We start from the raw sequence: 19083 nt of genomic DNA, 5'->3' as shown, positions 1-19083 counted from the left end.
GTGTTTGACCATGTCTGAATATTTAGGTTGCTTGTTTTTTAAACCTCATCTTCTTTTGTTCACCTTAACAAATCCTTGAGGTTTTTCTTCACAAAGTTTTAGAGCATTGATGTGACAAAAAAGAGGTAGTCTTTTTATGTTGATTTTGTTCTTCCATTCCTGTGACAGCCCATCCAAACGTTAAGAAATTTTTAAAATAAGCATGAAGCATTCAGGAGAAAACTGATTTGCATGGTTCAGTCATTGGTGAATGTGTCCTCCCTGAACCTTTTTGGTGGCTTATAGAAGATGCTGTCAACACCAGAAAAAAGCAGGGTGAATATGGAGCATCTAATTTAGAGAACATGCTTTTTGGAACTAACAAAATCACTACTTAGTAACAGCAAGATGCAGGGTGAATTTTTAATTTCCATGGCTGTCCCCCACCTTACAAATGCAACAGGTTTGCTAAGTGGGCTGCATCATCTGCTGGTGTAAATTGGCTTAGTTGTTTAATGAAAACAGAAGCATGTGTTCTAAGGATCTGAGGATGCACAGGTAGATGTTTCTCTTTATTTGATGCTCCCAGAGACAGCTTCCCTTACTGGCTGTCTTTGGTCAAAGTATTGCTTTCATAATTAATTTCTTTAAAAAGGAGACTGGAAAGAACAAATCTATTTTGGGGGCAAGACAGAGACTATTGCTTTACATGTGACTGTCAGAAGATGGTGGACAAAGCATTTATTTGGCTGACAGACATTTGGGCTCTTGTGGAATTCCATCTTGTGGAATTCTGATTTCAACACTGAAATAGTTGAGTTTATGTCTCCATACACTGTTTCTCTCTGTGCCAGACAAACAAACTGCAAGGAAAGACATACTGTTACACAAGTGAAGGAAGGGTGATGTCAGCTGGATCAAGGGTGTTTTGCAGTGTTCTCATTCTGAGGCAGCTAGTTCTGGTCCATTCCTGCCTGGGAGATCTGAAAATGCAGTAGTTGAAATAATTCCTTTGGTTTATATCTGCTTTCAGAGGTGTCTGCATTGTTTGAAGCTGGCACTTCTGTTACATATACTTTCCAAGAACCTTACCCTGTCACAAAGAATGCAAGCACCTCAAGCTCTGCCATTTATGTGGATGCTGTTGTGTCCAAGGAGAATATTGCATTCAGCTTTCTCACAGCACACACTCCAAGCCTTCTGCTGTACATCAACACCTACTTCCATGAATATTTGGCTGTGATTCTCTCCAAGAATGGTGAGTAGTCTTGATTTGCTACCCAAGGGAGACCAGTGCAACTCTGTGGAATTTTTGGGCTGTTGGTTTGTTCGTTTGTTGGTTCATGGCAGTTTTTTGGGTTTTTTTTTTGTTTTGTTTTTTTTTTTTTTTTGTTTTTTTTTTTTTTTTTTTTGTGGAGGAATAGTATAGAATTCTGCACTGATTTAGTTCATTTCTGTGTCTTTAACTTTATCAACTTCATGGTGTTCAGTTTGTGAAATGGCCATCACTCTTGTTTATGTCTCTTTATTTGGCATTCAGTGCTACACTTGCCTATTCAGTCTTTGAGTAATCATGTTGTTGGGGCTTAAAATGTGCTTTGACTTCCATTTGGCAGGGTTTTACAATAGTATTTCTTTGTTATTTATTCCATAGTGAGATCCATTAGGCCACCAAGATAAGGGAATTAGAAATACCATGTACAAGAGCACTTGGTGCAGAAATACACTATAATTTTATCCTTTGCATTCTGTTTTGGGCCATGTATTGCTCCTCACTGGATTGTTTCAATGGAATAAAGCCATTTTGTCTAAATATTAAGGCCAGAATATGTCAAAGTTTTCTAGGTTAATTGACCAAAACATGAGGTGTAAACCCATTTCCTGTTTAAAGATACTTAATGTGGGTACTTTTTGAAAATGTGTAAAGATTTTAGGGGCATACACCTTTGTCTTCTCAGTAAAACTCGGGCTCCTGAGTCCTTGCAGTGCTTTCAGAAAACTCAATCCAGATAAATATCGTCCTAGACAAACGGGGAAATCTGAATTTTTCAAGAGTTACCAGGCAGTGGAGCACTGGAAGTGATGAGTAAGCATATTTGTGAGTCAGTATCCTGTGGCAGAACAATAAAGTTAATGTAATGTGGCTGAATATGTAGATTTAACTGAATGACCCAGACCACTCTGAAGCCTTGAAAATTCCAAAATAAGTAAGCTTTCAAGTACTGTCAAATAAAAACATAGAAGATTTAAAAAAAAAAAAAAGTTTTATTCTCAACATAGAGTTTGCAATAGTTTCTCTCTTGTTTATGTCATGTGGCCAATATTGAAGCTGGCATGGAATAGTGGATTGGCACCCTAATCCCTGGGAGAGGCAACTGGAATAGTAACTGCCTGAACAGATCTACTCCAAGGGAAGCTTTGGCAGGGAGGTGGGACTGCTGAGGTGACCCTAACCCTCTCCTGTCCAGTCCCAGATTTCAATCTCTAATTTGCTCCTGTAGACATGTGTTTATGATTTTCAGATGTATGAATATTCTAGTGTGTAGCTCCAGGGTGATGGAGGTTAGCCCCTGCTGAGGTGAAACCTTGGAATCTGCTTCTCAGTTACACTCGGGTCTCTTGATGTCACTCAGGCAATTGGAAATAGCCCTAAAGTTAATCACAATGTAATATCCATTTAAATCACCTTTATTGCTGCCAGAGTAGTCTGAAATGACCTTAAAAACATGAGTCAATTGACTTCTATTGATGGAATACCCTATAGGCAACCTATAATTGTGGAACTCTAGGAGGGGGTCTCTAATAGTGCTTGGGCTTGGGATCAAGACATGAGGGTGTCCTGTAGCAGCTCAGCAGGAGGAGAGCTTGAGACAATGAAAATGACCTTTCCTTTTGTCAGCTGCAAATGTCCCATCAGTTCCCTTTGACTTAGATGGAAAGAGGCACTCAGCACAGTCAGGCAGTGCAAACCATGGTGCTTTTCTCAGATCTGCACCTCTTTTTATTCACTTGTAATATGGTGGTAACAGTTGTTTAGAGAGTTGGTGAGACATCAGGCTCCAAAATTCTGGACTGTAATATGTAGCAATATATGCAAAGAATGATTAAGATAACTAGCTGACCTTTGTTAACTCCTGAAAGCCTCCTTCAGGATTACTCAGTGCATGCTCCTGTGACATTTTTACAAGACAGTCATTGCAGTCATGTATATTCTCTGCCTTTTGTCCCAAATGGAATAATTCGTTAAATTTCATGTCCTTTTACTTTTTAGTCTTGTTGGAATTGAAATTATTCCAATGAAAATAGTGTTCAGATATGTTACTCTTTCTTCCTCCAAGAGCTTTATGCTTGCCATAAAGTTACTGGACTATGAATATCAATGTCCTTTGTAGCATTAAAAGTGAGTGTGATTCCTTCTCTCTTACTGGCTCCCTTTCAAGGAATCTTGCTGAGTCTGACAGTGTATAGTAGGACATAAGCAGGTCCCTGCTGGATAGCTGATTGGTTAAATAAAGGTTAGGCTCCTGGAGAAGTGGGAATGGGCATTCTCACTTAGGAGGTGCGCAAACTATGGAGCAATACTCCTTACTATAATCACAAGTCACTTTCCACTTGTTAAAAAAAAATGTAGGAATAGTCTACGTATAATTTAATACTTCACCTTTTGTAACTATTTTTGAAGCTACTACTCATGTTATTCTGTTATTCTCTTTTCTATTATCCACAAAATAACTAGGCAAAGTATTAGTTAATAAAAGTGACTATGAGAAGAATGTTTTTCCTACTTCTTATTTCTCACATTAAATATTAGATATTAAAGAAGTGAAACTGTTTTCAAGGATTATTCATAATCAGAGTATAATAAAAGGGCTTATATGAAAGTGAACTTGTATAGGCAGCTATGGTCTAATTCAGTCAGGTGTGAAATATTTCCTAAAACCTATTGATTTAAGTAAATTTTTATATATATAATACTTCTAGAAGCAGTTTCCACCTATAGAACATATTCCATACCACAGAGTTTGTTCTTAGCTCTGATCAATGGGCTTATGTCCTAGGAGTTTACAGCTAAGGTTTCAAAAGCTGATGGTTTTAAAGATGACTTAGGGATTGTTTCCTCCATTAGTTAATACTGATGCCTTGAAATCGTACATGTGATTTGAAAAATTGTGTACATATAAGAGCATCTTCCTTTCCTCTCCAGTCTTTCATGGATTTTTAAATTACAGCTACATGTATATGTGTATATATTGTATATGGCTGGGTATGCATATAAAGCTCATGTAGTCCCATTGGCCCCACATGCAAGCAATTAGCAGTACTGGCATGATTGACATTTTTAATATCTCTTTCTGTAGAAATTTCAAGTTATAGTGCCTGTTACTAAGCTACAGAAAATGGGTAAATATCTCTAATTAGTCTTCTCAGTGTGTCAATCCACAGAAATTATCCATATCACGGGAAAGTGCTACCAAGAAAAGAGTATTTTTTTTCTTTCCCAAGCTATCTTTTCAGTGTGCATTTTTGCAGTTATATGATTTCACAATGTAACCAGTACCTTTGAAATATTATCTTTGCCTTGCTCCCTAAAGGTAATAAATGATGGGAGAGGAAAGTGTTAAAAGAATGGTGAAATACACTTTATTTCTCCTTTCTTCATTTTTTCCCCATCACCCTGCAAATAATCAATGCAATATGAATATGATGAAATATATTGTCTAGAAAATGTTTTAACAAGTCTTTGATTCTCAGTTTTGTTGTCTTTTGCCATGGAAACAATATGATTCATCTAGAAAAAAAGAAGATAGCTAGCACCAAAGAAGAGAGATAGAATCTCAAACTATGCTAGAATGATTGAAAAATTATCTGTATTTATTATCTAATCTCATAAGAAATTAAACAATTTGAGTCCTTTATTTTTCTTTTTCCACATTTTCAGCATCTATTGCCATCACACTGAGCTGTGTTCTCCATTTCTTTTGGAAAGCAAGACTGATTTTGCATAGGAAAGATAAAAGACAGATAAAAGGAAAAAGGCTCAGTTAAAAACAGCAGTACAAATGAAAATATCTCAAATAATTCTTAAGTCTCTGATACTTAGCAAACAGTAGCAGGACTTATATCAGCTCCACTTCTGTGACCTAGAATGTATTGAAATCAGCTGATATTTGAAGTGAATAGGAAGAGAAATCACAATGTGTAACAGAGGTAAGCTGAGTTAACACTCTAAAAAAGAAAAGAAACAAATATTGTCAGTGAGAAGCTACTGATTCATTTTTTCTTATAAACTCCTAATCTCCTGTAATCTCTTCCTCTCTCTGAGTCAGAAACAGCTTTTCTAATGAAAGCATGTAAATTCTCCTTATTGTTTTTGCCTTCAAGTATGTTGAGCTGCATCTCCAACAAGCAAAGCTTTTCTCACTCAGTGGAAAAGAGATGCCAAAAATCCAGTTCAGTCTTTGAGGCAAGGAATCTTTTGATCCTGTTCACTCTGTACCCTCTGAAGTTTAATGGGTCAAAACTAAAACGGGAAATAGGACTTGGGTGGATTTCAGAGGTGATTCTTCTGGTTCCTTTTCCTTACTTGCTTTCCTTCCTGTCTCGGTTTTGGGATATTAACTTCAGAAAGTTATTGCTTCAGAAAGACCCTCTCAACTACTCTATTGCTTGTGCAGTTGTCTTCTCTTTTGAGAACACCTTGTGCCTTACAGACTTGCAGCAGGCATTGAACAACCTGCACAGTTTATGTGACTGAAGTGGGAGATGGTGACAAGGTTCAGATATAGTTGCTTTTAACAGATCAGGAGCAGGAAAGAAAGTCCTGTTGGGAAGTGTGGGAGACAGCTTTGTGGAGGAGACAAGTAACTGTGAGTGACTGAGGATTATTCCCAGTCTAGCTCTGGTTCACAGCCATTATGTGGCAGATAGCATGTATGTCTTCTAAATATAATTGCAAGGAACTGTTGCAGTTGGCCCCTGAAATCTTACTTTATTTACTGGGTGAGGGACCAGAGACAGTTTGATCAGTGATGATGAATATAAAAGAAATTTTTCCCAGTTGCCTTAAATGGGAAGCTGGTTTTGGTACCATGAGTAGGCAGGGTTGGGGTGGCAGGAGATCTATCAGCTTATTTATCTAGAGAGACTTCTGTTGTTAGAAATCACTCTGGTCACTTAGATGTTTCCTTGCTGTAAGCAACTTCACAGAAAATAGGAGTGCTGATTAGAGTTCTCACTTCAAATCCAGTACTAAAAAGTCTTTGAAGAAAGAGGTGGACTTGGCACCCAAACCCAATTCTGTCTTATGTTTGTGTTAGCATATGGCACTTTAAATTTCTAAGTGTGCAAAACTAACTTGAAAGAAGAAGCTGACATAAAATTCAGCCAAGGACTCTGGCAGATCTCTATCTCTGCTTTCCAAGAGAAGAGAACTGAAAGATCTGTCTCATTAGCTGAATTCATGGACATGTTTGTACTCATGAAGATTATTTTGCCATACTGGAGGGCCAATAGATGTTCTGGCGACCCACCAGGGAAAACAAGAGAACTGTAATTAGATTACATAGAACAGGAAAGGTTGAACAGGCTGAATAATTGATCTGTGCTCTAGCTATATACAGTCTGACTTTGAACTTACTGCTATCTGGCATAAAACTCCAGACCATTGGCTGCAGATAATCAGCTAGGAAGAAAAGCTGTGTCCCCATTGCTCGTAGGAGGAATTTATCTCCCAGGAGACTTGAGTTCCTAGTTCACAGTTTCCAGCTGATAAGTCATTTTTATTGTTGGAATTCCCTGGAAATGTCCAGAAAGGAATGAGAGGAAGGGCAGAAGGTCCTGTCTCATAGATGCTCCATATATTGTGTGTATGTATATGTATATATATATATAAATATGCTCTTCAGTATTTCTGAAAGAAGGGTATTTCAGAACTCCTTTTATTGAAAGATTTAGCCTAGAAAATTCATAGGTGTGGATTTTCAGTTACTTTTAGTTTAATATTATCTGTTTTGTGGACAGACTGTACTGTGTACGAAGCAATGTAGTCCAGCAGAACCATTGGTTTAAATGCTGCCTTGGAGCAGTGTAGCTTTTTGTACACAACAGAGAGCCCAATACTTGGAAGACTGAGTCTTGGTCCAAGCAAATCTCCTCCTCTTTCTTGTATATGGTGTCCCTATTAACATGTTAATTTTTCCAGATAGTATCAGCATATCAGTTATCCTGTCTGCATCATGAAAAGGTGTTTCCTTCCTTCTTGCCTTTCTTGGTGGAATTGGGTGTTTATGTCCTAGTTTTTATAAATGAGAGTGGCCTTCAAGAACTGCAGGGCAAAGGTCTGGAGCAAGGTAGATGTACACTTGGTAAAAGAGGATCAGATCTGGGAATTGGCATTAAGCAGACTGGGCACACAAATCCATGGGCCCTGGGGGGGTGCACCCACAAGTGCTGAGAGAACTGGAAGATGTCATTGCAAGGCCACTCAAAAGGCACCAACCAAAACATGAGACTTTTAGCATGAGAGTGACTGAGTACTGGCACCCCATGCCTAGAGAATTGTGCAGTCTCCATCCTTGGAGGTATTCAAAAGCTATCTGGACATGGCCATGGAGAGCTGACCTGCTCATGAAGAGTCTTTTTACTGGGACAGAGATGGACATCATGTCCTCCAGAGATCCCTTACAAACTTAGCCAATCCATGGTTTTGTGAAAAATCACAAAAATATGCATTTGAAGGTAGATTACTGGAAGTTAATATGTGTAAGCATATATTTTACTAGAGAAAAGTCATTACAATGCTACCATTATATGGTTCTTGCAAAAGGATTTTTACTAAGTTATTCATTCTTCCTCTAATTTTTCCTGTTAGATGACTTAAGAACATGACTCAGTTCTTTGTATCCAAGTGGTTGCAGCTAGTTTTTGCTATAATCAGGATCAAACATCTCCGTTCACAGAGACTGGCATAACCCATGAAATAGGCAATCCTTAGATCGACTTGCTGGTCGGAGGAGCAGAAAATTTCCCAGAGATTCCTGATCAGCCAGGCAGTTCCTCTAGAGCTCAACACAAACAGGCATCATTAACCTCAGAAAGCCATTAATCCACAAAGTTCTGTGCCGCCTGTATTATGAGTTAAGAATGAAAAGGACATTTTAGAAGAAGCATATGATTACTTTTCAGTAGTTTTGTCTAAAAGATTATTGCTCGCTCTTCTGCTCAGGCATCATGCAGTGCTGAAATTGCTTCTTTTTTCCCTGTTCATACCATCTTTTTACTGTGTTCTCATTGCTGAACATAATGGCTATTTGTTAGGTCGGCATGACACTAGTCCTTGCTTGAACAGGCATCTGTACTGCCACAATGGAAAGAAGAATGGTTAAAAGATATTAGGAAAAAAAGAAACTGTGAGCCAGAATCATTGTGAGGGCAGGCTGGGATGACTTTCTCGGGGTATCACAACAACAGGTCTGGGTTTTTTTCCCAAGAGCTGTTCACACAGCATTAATGATGTTGCATAATTTGCAAAGAAAGGTTGAACTTTTGGAATAAAATTCATAGGATGATACTTGTATTCCAATCACTGGGTAAAGAATAAAAACTCTTCCTGCCATCCTGGCTGCTCTGTGAGTCTTAAATAAAATGTATAGAGGGAGATGGAAGCCTGGCAAGATTCTTCTTCATACAAAGGTGAATAAACCATGGGGCCTCCTGAATGTCTGTGTGAGACAATTAGCATCCAGTGTGTGTTTAAAGACAGAAAGGGAGATTTGAGCAGAGATATGAGTATAGGGTCCAAAAGTATGACACAGATGCATATAATGAAGTTCAACAAGGCTAAATGCAAGATCCTGAACATGATTGGGCAATTCCAAACACACATATAGGCTGGGTTGAGGCCAGCCCTGGGGAAAAAAACTTGGGAGCTTTGGTTAAATGAGAAGCTCAACATGACCTGGCAGCGTAATATCACAAGCTAGAAACCCAACCAGACCCTGCATGGTCCCTGCATCCAAAGCAGTGTGGCCAGCAAGTCACACCTGGGGATTCTCCCCCTCTACTCCACTGCAGTGAGATCCCACCTGGAGCACTCAAACAGCTCTGGGGTCCCAGCATAAGAAGGACTTGGTCCTTTTGGAATGAGTCCAGAGGAGGGCTACAAAAATGGTCAGATGGCTGAAACACCTTTCCTGTGAAGACAGGCTGAGAGAGCTGGGGTTCAGCCTGGAGAGGAGAAGGCTCTGAGCAGACTTAGAGCCCTTCCAGTACTTAGAGGAGGGCTACAAGAAAGCTGGAAAGGGTATGGAGTGGTGTGGCAAGGGGGATATGGCTTCAAATAGAAAGAGGGTGTGCTTAGATTTGATTTTAGGAAGAAATTCACTCTGAGGGTGCTAAGGCCATGGAATGGGTTGCCCAGAGAATTTTTGGATACCCATCCCTGGAAGTGTACAGGACCACATTGGATACAACTTTGAGCAGCCTGGTCTAATGAAAGGTGTCCCTTCCCATGTGCCTCTCCATGGCAGGGAAGTTGGAACCAGGTAATCTTTAAGTCCTTTTCAACCCAAACCATTCTATGATTCTGTGATAGCCTTTGTTAATGAAGGGTCTTAAAGTAAAAGTGTTATAAAATTTCAAAGAGTCTTTAGAAAAGGTATGATTTAAAATTTACTAGAATAAACCTTCCCATCAGAAAGCGGGTGCTTTCAGAGAGATTTAACTGCAACTGGAACCCTTAGTTCTCTTCTTTGTATTTATATTCAATCACCTTCAGGGAAATAAAGATAGTTAATGTTGCATCACTTTGTAAAAGAAACAGTAACCACTTCCTTCACCAAAAAGAAATACCTGGAAATGTAGAGGTAATGATAATGACTAATAGTGGGTTTTTTAAATTGCTCCTGCCTTGGAGGTTTCAGGTCATTTTCCAACAGATGAACATTCATGTATTTTACCAGTGGATAAACTGTGGCATAGAGAAGGAGGATGTTTGTCAGCAGCCATCAAGCTGGTAGATCCCAAATTGTGGCAGTGCTCTGTCTGTTGCCTCCAGGGTACATAAAAGCACCACTGTGCATGCTTGCCTATGAGCTGTACTGGATGGACAGTGTTTATTATTTTCCCACATCCATGGGTTAGTGCTATTCCCATTTTAGACCCAGCCACATCACCATGTACATGAGCTGTTTTGTTCAGAGAAGAGATCCCCTTAAAATCACTGCAATAAGCTCTGTGTTAAGGCCACCCAGTGTGTGCATCACGAGCTCTCTGGCTGTGGTCCTCTGGGTCATTTTTTAGATTTTGCTATATTTTCTACCTTTGAAACAAGAAGCATCTGCCCATTCCTTGTTAATTGCTGGTCAGTCTGTGTTCAGCCAACTGGCAGCTGGTGGGAATGAGATGTCTGTGAAGGTTAAACACATTTCTCAGTCACGTAAGGGAACCAGCTACATTTATTGATGTTTAAGTGACAATCTCAATCTGGGTCCAGCTGTCTAGCAGGAATGTAGAGTGAACTGAGGTCATGGGCCTCAGTGGATAGTCTCCTTTTGCTGTGTGTGTTTTTTTCTAAGTTGAAGAAATGCAATGTGAAGAGCAAGTGTTGTTTTTCTTTTTTTTTTCTTAAATAGAGGATGGCCTGAATATGATCCTTGAGTCCTGAATGTCTCAAGCATTGAGTGAGAGGCATTCAAATAATCTCCTATTTTTTTTAATTACAGGAAGAGACTGCAAAAAATTGAGTGGTGGATTTTTCTTTTAAACCCTATGAAACAGTAATGTCTAAGCAGTGTAATAGCTGAGTAGTGAAATCAGCAAACATGTTCAACAGTTTTTTTCTTTGTTTTTTCTATGCAAAACAAATAGCAAGAGCCACTTCCTAAATAAACGCAAGTACTTTCTTAGTTAAATGCCACTGGACACTGAAGAGATGGGCTCTGTTCTTAAAATCACCAGCAGCACTTCCAATGGAGAGTAAATTTACTGAGTAAATATCCCTGGGGAGTAGCTGCTAATTAAGGAACATGTTTCTAAGCCAGCTGCTCCTAACTGAGAAAACAGTGGTTCATTTTTAAATATCTAGGCTATGAAGAGGGACACGGCCACACTTAAATGTTGCAAATTCCCAGAGATATATTTTGTGGTAGAGATGATTGAAAAGTGTCATGTATTGTTTTGCAATCAGGAGTGAACATTTATACCTCATTTGCTGCAAATGGCTTTTGAGGCAATACTTCTTTTTTTTAATTTTTTTTTTCATAATTGCAACATCAGTAGCCTCACTAATATATTCCACCCTTTGTTTAATTTATGCTTTCCTTAATTATTTTCTCTTTCAGCTACAGCTTGGGTGAGTCTGGAGAATGCATGTGGTGGTGTAGTTAAAGTCTAGCAGTCCAACAAGGGTGACTGCCAATTTGAGACAGCTGTAAGAAGTTTTGTTACTCCCAAACACTTTCCTGGGTGGCTCTGAGGCAGCAAGACATGCAGGGGTTGTCCAGTGCCCTTTTATCTAATGCAGTGTTTCACTATTTCATACATGCACATTTACCCCAAGCCAGAGTTGTCAGCTGCACTGGTTTAAATGTGTAAGTGATGTTACACTATGGTGATAAATTTGTACATTTTACATGTGCCACCCACATGTGCTCCCTGAATTAACCTCAGCTTCTCTGAGCAGAGCAAGATGTCTCACCAGCTGCTCCAGCCAGTTTAAGTCATTAAAAAGTGCTGTTGAAGTTGGCGAGAGTCATTGGGTTCAATTTGGGCTCGTTGAAAACCGGTTTCCATAAATAAAAGTCCTGCAGAGAAGTCTCAGTCTCACACAGATGCCATTCCTTTCCTTGCTGTTTGGTCCTTCAAGATGAAATGACACAAGACCTGTGGTCCTGGTGACATGTCTGACAAGAATTTGACTTAAGAATGATGGATTTACAGACCAAATTCCTGATAATTGATTTCTTTTTTAGCAAAGCTGCTTTAATCTTGTTGCCAAATACCTAGCACTGGCTGAGGTCTTTCAAACAAGGGAGTCTTTTCCTGAGCTGGAACACTGTATAACATTTTCCCTTTTCTGGGTGATGATTTAAAAATTACTGTTTGATTTTCGCCACAAGCTTTGGCAGTCCAGAATGAATGTAAAATTGGTGGGCATAGGCCCCAAATTATTTCTGACATTCCACTCAGATGCTGCTGTAGACACAGAGAGAAGAAAGGCAGTTGTCCTGTTGACATGTTCAATCAGCACGGCTTTGGGACATAGAATATGTAACACCATGGCCACACTATTTCTTCACACTGTGCAGTCTGGGAATATTTTTTTTTGTTCTTCAGACTGAACACTTTGAAATCTCTGACCAGTTTTGTATCCTTATTACCACTAGACATAAGAGCTGCTACAGCAGCTCATCCTCAGAAAAAAAGAAGCCGTTTGAAGACACCATGCTGTTCCTGTAGCTGCCTGGAGGTTGGTTATGCTGGCACTGATCATTAGTGTTCGAGCAAGTACAAGTGCTGGCCTCCATCATCATTGAAAGAGTGTCCTGGGAGTGTTTTGTTTCAGAAAAGCCACCTCAGACTTAGTCACCAGCATGGGATGGCATAAATCATGGCCTTTGGTCTCTGTTTCCCAGGACTTCCCTCTGCAGAAGGGAGCCCCCAGGAATCCTGTTAAAATGGCTCTTAGTTGTTTGATCTCTTCAGGGGGATGTCAATCAGCCCCACAACCGTAGATTTTAGTGCTGCAGGTTGCAGACTGAGGCCCACAGTGATGTGCAGAGAGCCAGCTTTGACACTGGCAGTGGTCTCATCCCAGCAGCACGGCAGCCCACGTGCAGTCATTTCCTCAGGAAGTGCTGAAAAGAAGCCACGCTGTGCTCAGTAACTCTGTGACCAAGCCAAGCCTGCCCGCCTCTCAGGCTGCTCTAGGGGCAGCATTCCAACATGAAGGGGATGGATAACTACAATCATCATGTGTGAATCTACTCTTACCTAATACTGCTGGGTAATGAGCCCACTAAAATTTTCCAGCCCAAGGCCAAAAGAAGGATCTCTGTCTTTTCCTTTCTCTCTCTCCCTTATTGACTTAACAATTGCTCCAGCAATTCAACGTACATTAGGGAAGGAGTGCAACTGGTTGTGCATTGCTTGAGCATTATGACACTCCAGGTGTGCATGCTCAGCCATGGAGAGCTGAAAAGAGGATGACAGACATGACTACAACAAGACTGACAGAAATTACACTGCTCATGATTAGTGTGAACCCCTGTTGCGAGGCAAAAATGATGCAAAATAGAGAACAGGGAGAATAGAGCTGGTTTATACACTGATTTCCATTTGCAGTTTCTGACACTGGGCTGATGTGATGGAGAAAGTCAGTGGACCAGATAATCAAAATTCAGAGGACAAAATAAAATTCTTAATAATAATCCTAATTACCAATCCATTTATTTTGCTTGTCAAGTAATAAAATGGCAATTTAATCTGCCAGGAAAATTATTCTGTAATCTGAACACAGAAGTTTTAGTAAGTTTTAGTATTGAATGCAAAGCAAAATTAGCTCTCATCTACAATGGTGAAAATTCAAATACAATGGTGAAAATTAGCTCTCATCTACAATGGTAGATAAGGTCATGTACTTCTGGATTCAATTAATACATATTTGACCCCAGGCAAAGTGCCAACTTGAATTCAATAGTTTTGAAGGGCAGCTGTCCATAAAAAGAGTTGCCACTGGAACTCAAAGCAATTTGACAAAATAAAATTCCATTCACCAATCTCTTTACATGATTTAATGTGAAATTGCACCACTTTAGAAAGTAAGATCTGTTCTCAATGGATGCCAAGAGCTTCCTCCATTGTCTCCCAAAAAATGGAACAGATGGTTTCTGGTTTAAAATCACTGCTTCCGTGACAAAGTCAATGGGTAAATCCCTGTTTGCTGCAGCTGAGTGCCTGGATAGACTGCATGTCATGCTGGCTCCCTTTGAACACAGATGTGCTGGTTGTTGTTGTTGTTGATCACCTGCATACACCTGCATACATCATTATAATTTTATACACATGTGTGTTCATAGCCTTCAAAAAGAGCAGTTTTTTTCGCATTTACAAACTTAAGGTCACAGACCACACCCAGGGCCTGTTCCATTTTCTGCTTTACATCCCTTTCAAAGGCTCCAGGTAAGAGACAGCCTATAAACAGCTTCTGCTGAGACATGAGTTTAGTTTGGACCAGTCTGTTAGATTACCATATTTTAGTTCCAGCTTACTCTGTGTGGTGATCTTGGCTGTGGTGTCAGGGTCAGTCAACCTTTCTACTTTCTATCAGCTCTCCCACTACCCAGAGCAAATCTGAAGAACTTCCTTGCACTTGGGCTTCTTTTCTCATGTTTCTCGTGTTTCTAAAGTGTTTCTAAGATGTTTACACTGTTAATCCCTGTTGATGCATCTTCTGCTCAGTACCAGATAATGTGATGGTGATTTAGTTTGGACCTTTGAGTGTGGCAGTCATGGTGATAGACAGCACCTCCTTGCCCTCGCTATGCAATGAGGGTGGGGAGCTGTTCACTCTGATTTGGGGCAGCTGAATTGGGACCTATAATATCACGCTGAATAATTTAGCAGCTTTTACTGACCTTGCTGTCTTCACAAATTCCCCTCTAATGTCCATAGCTATGTGTGAGAATTTAAATGCTTTTCATCGCTTTTTTTTTCATTTTCACTTTAAAATTTCTCCTGGTTCAGCAGACTTCTCAATCAGCTAAAAAACCTTCATCCTAGTAGTTCATTCCCATTTTCCCTCTTGATTTTGAAAGCTGTTTTTCTATCCTACAAATCCCAGAGAGTGTCAGTGCTCATCTGGGACATACGGAATTTTGTAAAACATTTTTTTTAAGTACAGCTCTTAGGAGGAAAACATCCTGGCAAGGGAAAAGGAGGGGGAATGATCTTAACTGGATTAGGGGTCCCATCTTGAATGACTACCAACTTCACTGTGAGGTGTGTAGAGGTAGAAAAATTCCTGACAATTTTCAGAACAGGGAATAAATGCAGGACCGTTTCTCAGGGTTGGGGTGCTGTCAGCATTTATTTTCTCTTTGGGGACAGTTTAAAATAGCACCAGAAAAGCTTTTGAACTCTATGGTACTACCGTTCCATGAATTTTAGTTGCTGTACTTAATTCCCAGAAAAGTATGCTTGAAAGGATTTTACCAGAATAGATCCTTTTTCTTTTAGATTATGCCATATGTAGCTCCATGTGTGTATATATCAATATCATCTATATCCATCTATATCTATCATCTATACACATTTCCTGTAGCCATTTGTTGAAGGATTGAAATTCATACTGGATTCCTCATTTCCTTGTGCATTTTGTTTTGTTACAGTACTGTTATTTATCAAAAGTCACAATGCTTATTTTGATACCAAGACTGAATGAGATGTTTAGCATTCATTTTTATATGAATTACATTAATTCCTTGAAATATGTTAGAAGTAAAGGTACTTCTTTATTTCATCTAAATGATAACATAAGTACAGGCCTTTACTTGTTTGGAATTAAGTTATAATTCTTACAGTTGTCACTGTCTTCTGTGTTGTCTGTTACATCTGGATGAAAAGAAATTATAAAAACCCAGCATTATTAGTTTAGCAGAGCAGTGCAAGCCCTGCATGCCCTCTGCTGGAAGTGATCCCTTGCAGGATGATGTAGATCAGCTGTGGCAGTGCTCAATGTCTGACCTGCAGACAGACACACTTGCCTTAGTTACTCATTAAGTTTTATGTTTCCATAGCAGTTTGTTAACCCAGTAGGAAGGAAAGCTCCTCCAGTGCATTATTTTCTTCACACTTTTCATTACAGCTTGAACTCTTTCAACCTTCTTCTTGACTTATTAACCTTGTTACTCCATAGCAATAAAAAGAAAATTGGTTATTTGTTGTGGAAAGTTATTGAATGATATCACATTGCTGACACAGGTTTTATATATATAATTTTTCTCTGCTTTTAAGGAAGTTTACAGGTCCGATACAAGCTGAGCAAGGATGGGCTCCTCATTTTCACCATTGACTCTGGAAATTTTGCCAACCGAGAGCTGCACCGTGTGAAGATTAACAGGGAAGGCAGAGAGCTCGTCATTCAGGTATGGCATGGCTTATGCTGGGTGTTAAACAGCACTTCAGGCCACAGACACTGGCACAGGTTGCCCGGAGAAGTTGTGGATTCCCATCTCTGGAAGTGTTCAAGGCCAGGTTGCTCTGAGCACCTATCAGTGGGTGCTGTCCCCGTGCACAGCAAGAGGCCTGGAATGAGATGATCTTTAAGGTCCCTTCCTTCCCGAGCCATTGTATGATTTATGAATTCTGGGAATCAGACTCCCTGATCTCAATGCCTGATCACTGGCAGGAGGCAAAGGTTTCACACTGATCCAGCAGCAGAACAGCCCTGTATCTTCAAGCAGAGCTCCATCTGGACCCTATTCAAAGAGTGCCCAACAGTGGTGTTTTCCATTGAAAGGTCTTCCCTTGCTTCTGACAAACTGTGAATTAGGAAACACCTTTGGCCAGAAGTTCATCTGGATCACTGGAGTGGTTCTGGGGCTTAGGAATGTCTGTGTGATCTGTAGTCTCCATTGAAACACACAGTAGGGATCATGGAAAAGCTGCAAAAGGGAGAAAAAAGCTGAGGAATTCAATTTTGGTTAGGGTATGTTTCCCAAGGGAGAATGTGACCCCATCTGCCTTATCCTCTCACAGAAAAGGAAAAGCTGAGGGAATGCAGGGTGCAGTCACCATGTGCATGGCAGTGCCCCATCCTAGAAACTGGAAGCAAGCCATGCTGAGTGTGACAACCTCATGAGGGACAAAGCCCCTCCTCTGCCTTGTTCCCATGCATCACCTGTTTTTCGAAGGCAGGGCAAAGAGGGCCATCTTGCTGCTCCTTCTGCTTTTCTTCTAAGGCTAATTATAGCCATCCATATTGCAAAACAGGTTGGCTAGATCTGGGCAAAAATCATTTAACAAGGAAGGGTGGCAGAGTCTACAGAGTCTATAGAGAGGTTGTATCTTAAGGAATAGAATGAAAAGATAGAAACACACAGTGCTGCATTTTTTTCTCTCTACAGTTTCCATCTCTGGGTGGTAAAATCACACATCACACAACTACAGTGGGTAGGCCTCATTATCTAAGAAGAAGGGTTATGCTAAAAGCCAGGGTTTTCCTCAAGTACCAGTCTTCTATTGTCTGCTGCTCTGTGGTTTTCTTCTGTGCAGAACTAATTCTTCACAATACATTTCTAGAGTGGCCTCCTTTGAGTGTATTTTGAAGTGACTAGACATGGATTTTGGGAAGCAGGAGGATTTCAGGGTCAAACATTTTAAGCTTTTCTGCAGGGGAAGGTTCTTCAAAGTCCTTTATATGACTATTCTGGTATACCTTTCAGCTTCTCATGCTAAAATCAAAGTACATCCACTTTGCTATCTTTAGAAACTGAATCACGCTTGGGGGCAGAATTAACAGATTGGCAGCTGAGAACATTCCCAGAAGTTTACAATGAGTACAATGAGATCTAGAGGTGTCCATGTGGTGTTGTACTGAAGTAATTTTATTGACCTTTTCCAGGTTGATCAAGTTCTCAAACTCAAACACAACTTTTCTGAGATTGATTTCAAGGCCATTAAGTCACTCACCTTGGGCAAGGTCACAGGTAGGTTCTACTAAATATACTCCTGATTCATGAGACACTGCAGTGCTGGAATTAGTCTGTGCTGGATGTTGGGTTTTTGATAGAATTGGGAGTTTGTTTGCGTGGTTTTTGCTGGAAGAGTTGGCCTGAGCATTCCAGTACTCTATTTATATATCTCATCAATGCAAAACTTTGGCAGCTTTACTTGTTTGCATCGATAGCAATATTAAGTGCTCCGACTGCTCCCTCCAGTGAAGTGATTCATACAGCCTGTGTGGCTGCACAGGGCAGCATCTTAGCCTAATGATACTATTTTGCTGACTGCAGCTTCCTCCTCTCCAGCCATTTCTGTTTCCTAATGATAAGAACAGCACAATGGAGCCTTCATCCTCTCTGCCCTTTTTTTCACTGCCAGTCTTTTTTCCATTTGAATTCTGCAAGGACTATTGCATATGGCACTTAGGCCACAATTCTGCATGTTCTGTACATGTTTCTTTGATCTTTACTCCTCCACACTAGAAAGCCATTACAAGCCCTGGAAAACCCTGCCTGAAATTTAGAAAATAGAACTTCTCTTTTTTATTGTCAAGTATGTCATATTCCTTTATGTTAGAGTCTTGTTCTTTCCCAGTAAGATTCTAAATACAACCTTCTTTACAGATATTTCAGTCCTTTGTTCAAATTGGACCTCCATATCAAGCCTGACATCTGAGTCACCATTGCAATTTTATATGTTTCATTATTAGCACACGAGGCCTGTGGGACTGGCAGTTAGACAGGCTCTACAGACATGCCCTGGTGCCTGCTTGTGCAGTGTAACTCTGGAGAGTGACAATAGTGCATTCTGCATCGTGTTTAATCAAGTAGATTAAGAGCAGGACCTGATTATCCCCTTAGTTATCTATAATGGTTTTTTTTTCAGAATGCAGCCGCCTTCCAAGCCTTTGTGGACAAGTTTAGGAACCTGACAGTTTTCAGCCCATTCCAGAGCTAAGCTAAAATTCCAACTTCGTCAATGTTTAGCTGTAGTGCTAAAAATCTAAAAGAACATTACTCATCCTGACCTCTACCTAGAACTCGAGCTATAGACACCAAGTCAATAAAGCAAGGATTTTTTTTACCAGAAAGATGGAAGGTAGCACAAAGACCTTCAAAAATGTAGCCAGAAAGCTGACATGGTGCAGCTCAGCATTATGGAGAGAAACTAGGTTGAGTCACAAAAATATGATTAACTTCAAAATTGCAAATTGTTGCAAAGCCAAAAAGCCCAGGTGTATCTCCAAAGGTCAGGCATTCAGTTCCACTGAACACCATTGACTTTTATCCTTTTTTATTTCTGTCTTGCCCCAAAGTTTATTGGGGTTTTGTTTTAGTATAGCAATAGTTCATATTCTGTACTGGCACTAAAGCCTTAAATTTA

At 40.0% G+C, this 19083-nt stretch overlaps 1 protein-coding gene across 1 annotated transcript in view; it reads left to right on the top strand.

The window, feature by feature from the left end:
* CNTNAP5 (contactin associated protein family member 5) overlaps nt 1-19083 on the top strand; it is a 410063-nt gene that overhangs the window by 369236 nt on the left and 21744 nt on the right. The window contains exons 20-22 of the mRNA XM_036386345.2: nt 1013-1237; nt 15991-16121; nt 17600-17684. Of these exons, the coding sequence (XP_036242238.1) occupies nt 1013-1237; nt 15991-16121; nt 17600-17684 (441 nt within the window). The remainder of the gene's footprint in view (nt 1-1012; nt 1238-15990; nt 16122-17599; nt 17685-19083) is intronic.

This window comes from Molothrus ater, chromosome 7, assembly GCF_012460135.2.
Source record: "Molothrus ater isolate BHLD 08-10-18 breed brown headed cowbird chromosome 7, BPBGC_Mater_1.1, whole genome shotgun sequence".
In the NCBI taxonomy this organism is placed as follows: Eukaryota; Metazoa; Chordata; class Aves; order Passeriformes; family Icteridae; genus Molothrus; species Molothrus ater.
The sequence above is the reverse complement of the archived record's forward strand: the minus strand, read 5'-3'. Positions and strand labels throughout refer to the sequence as shown.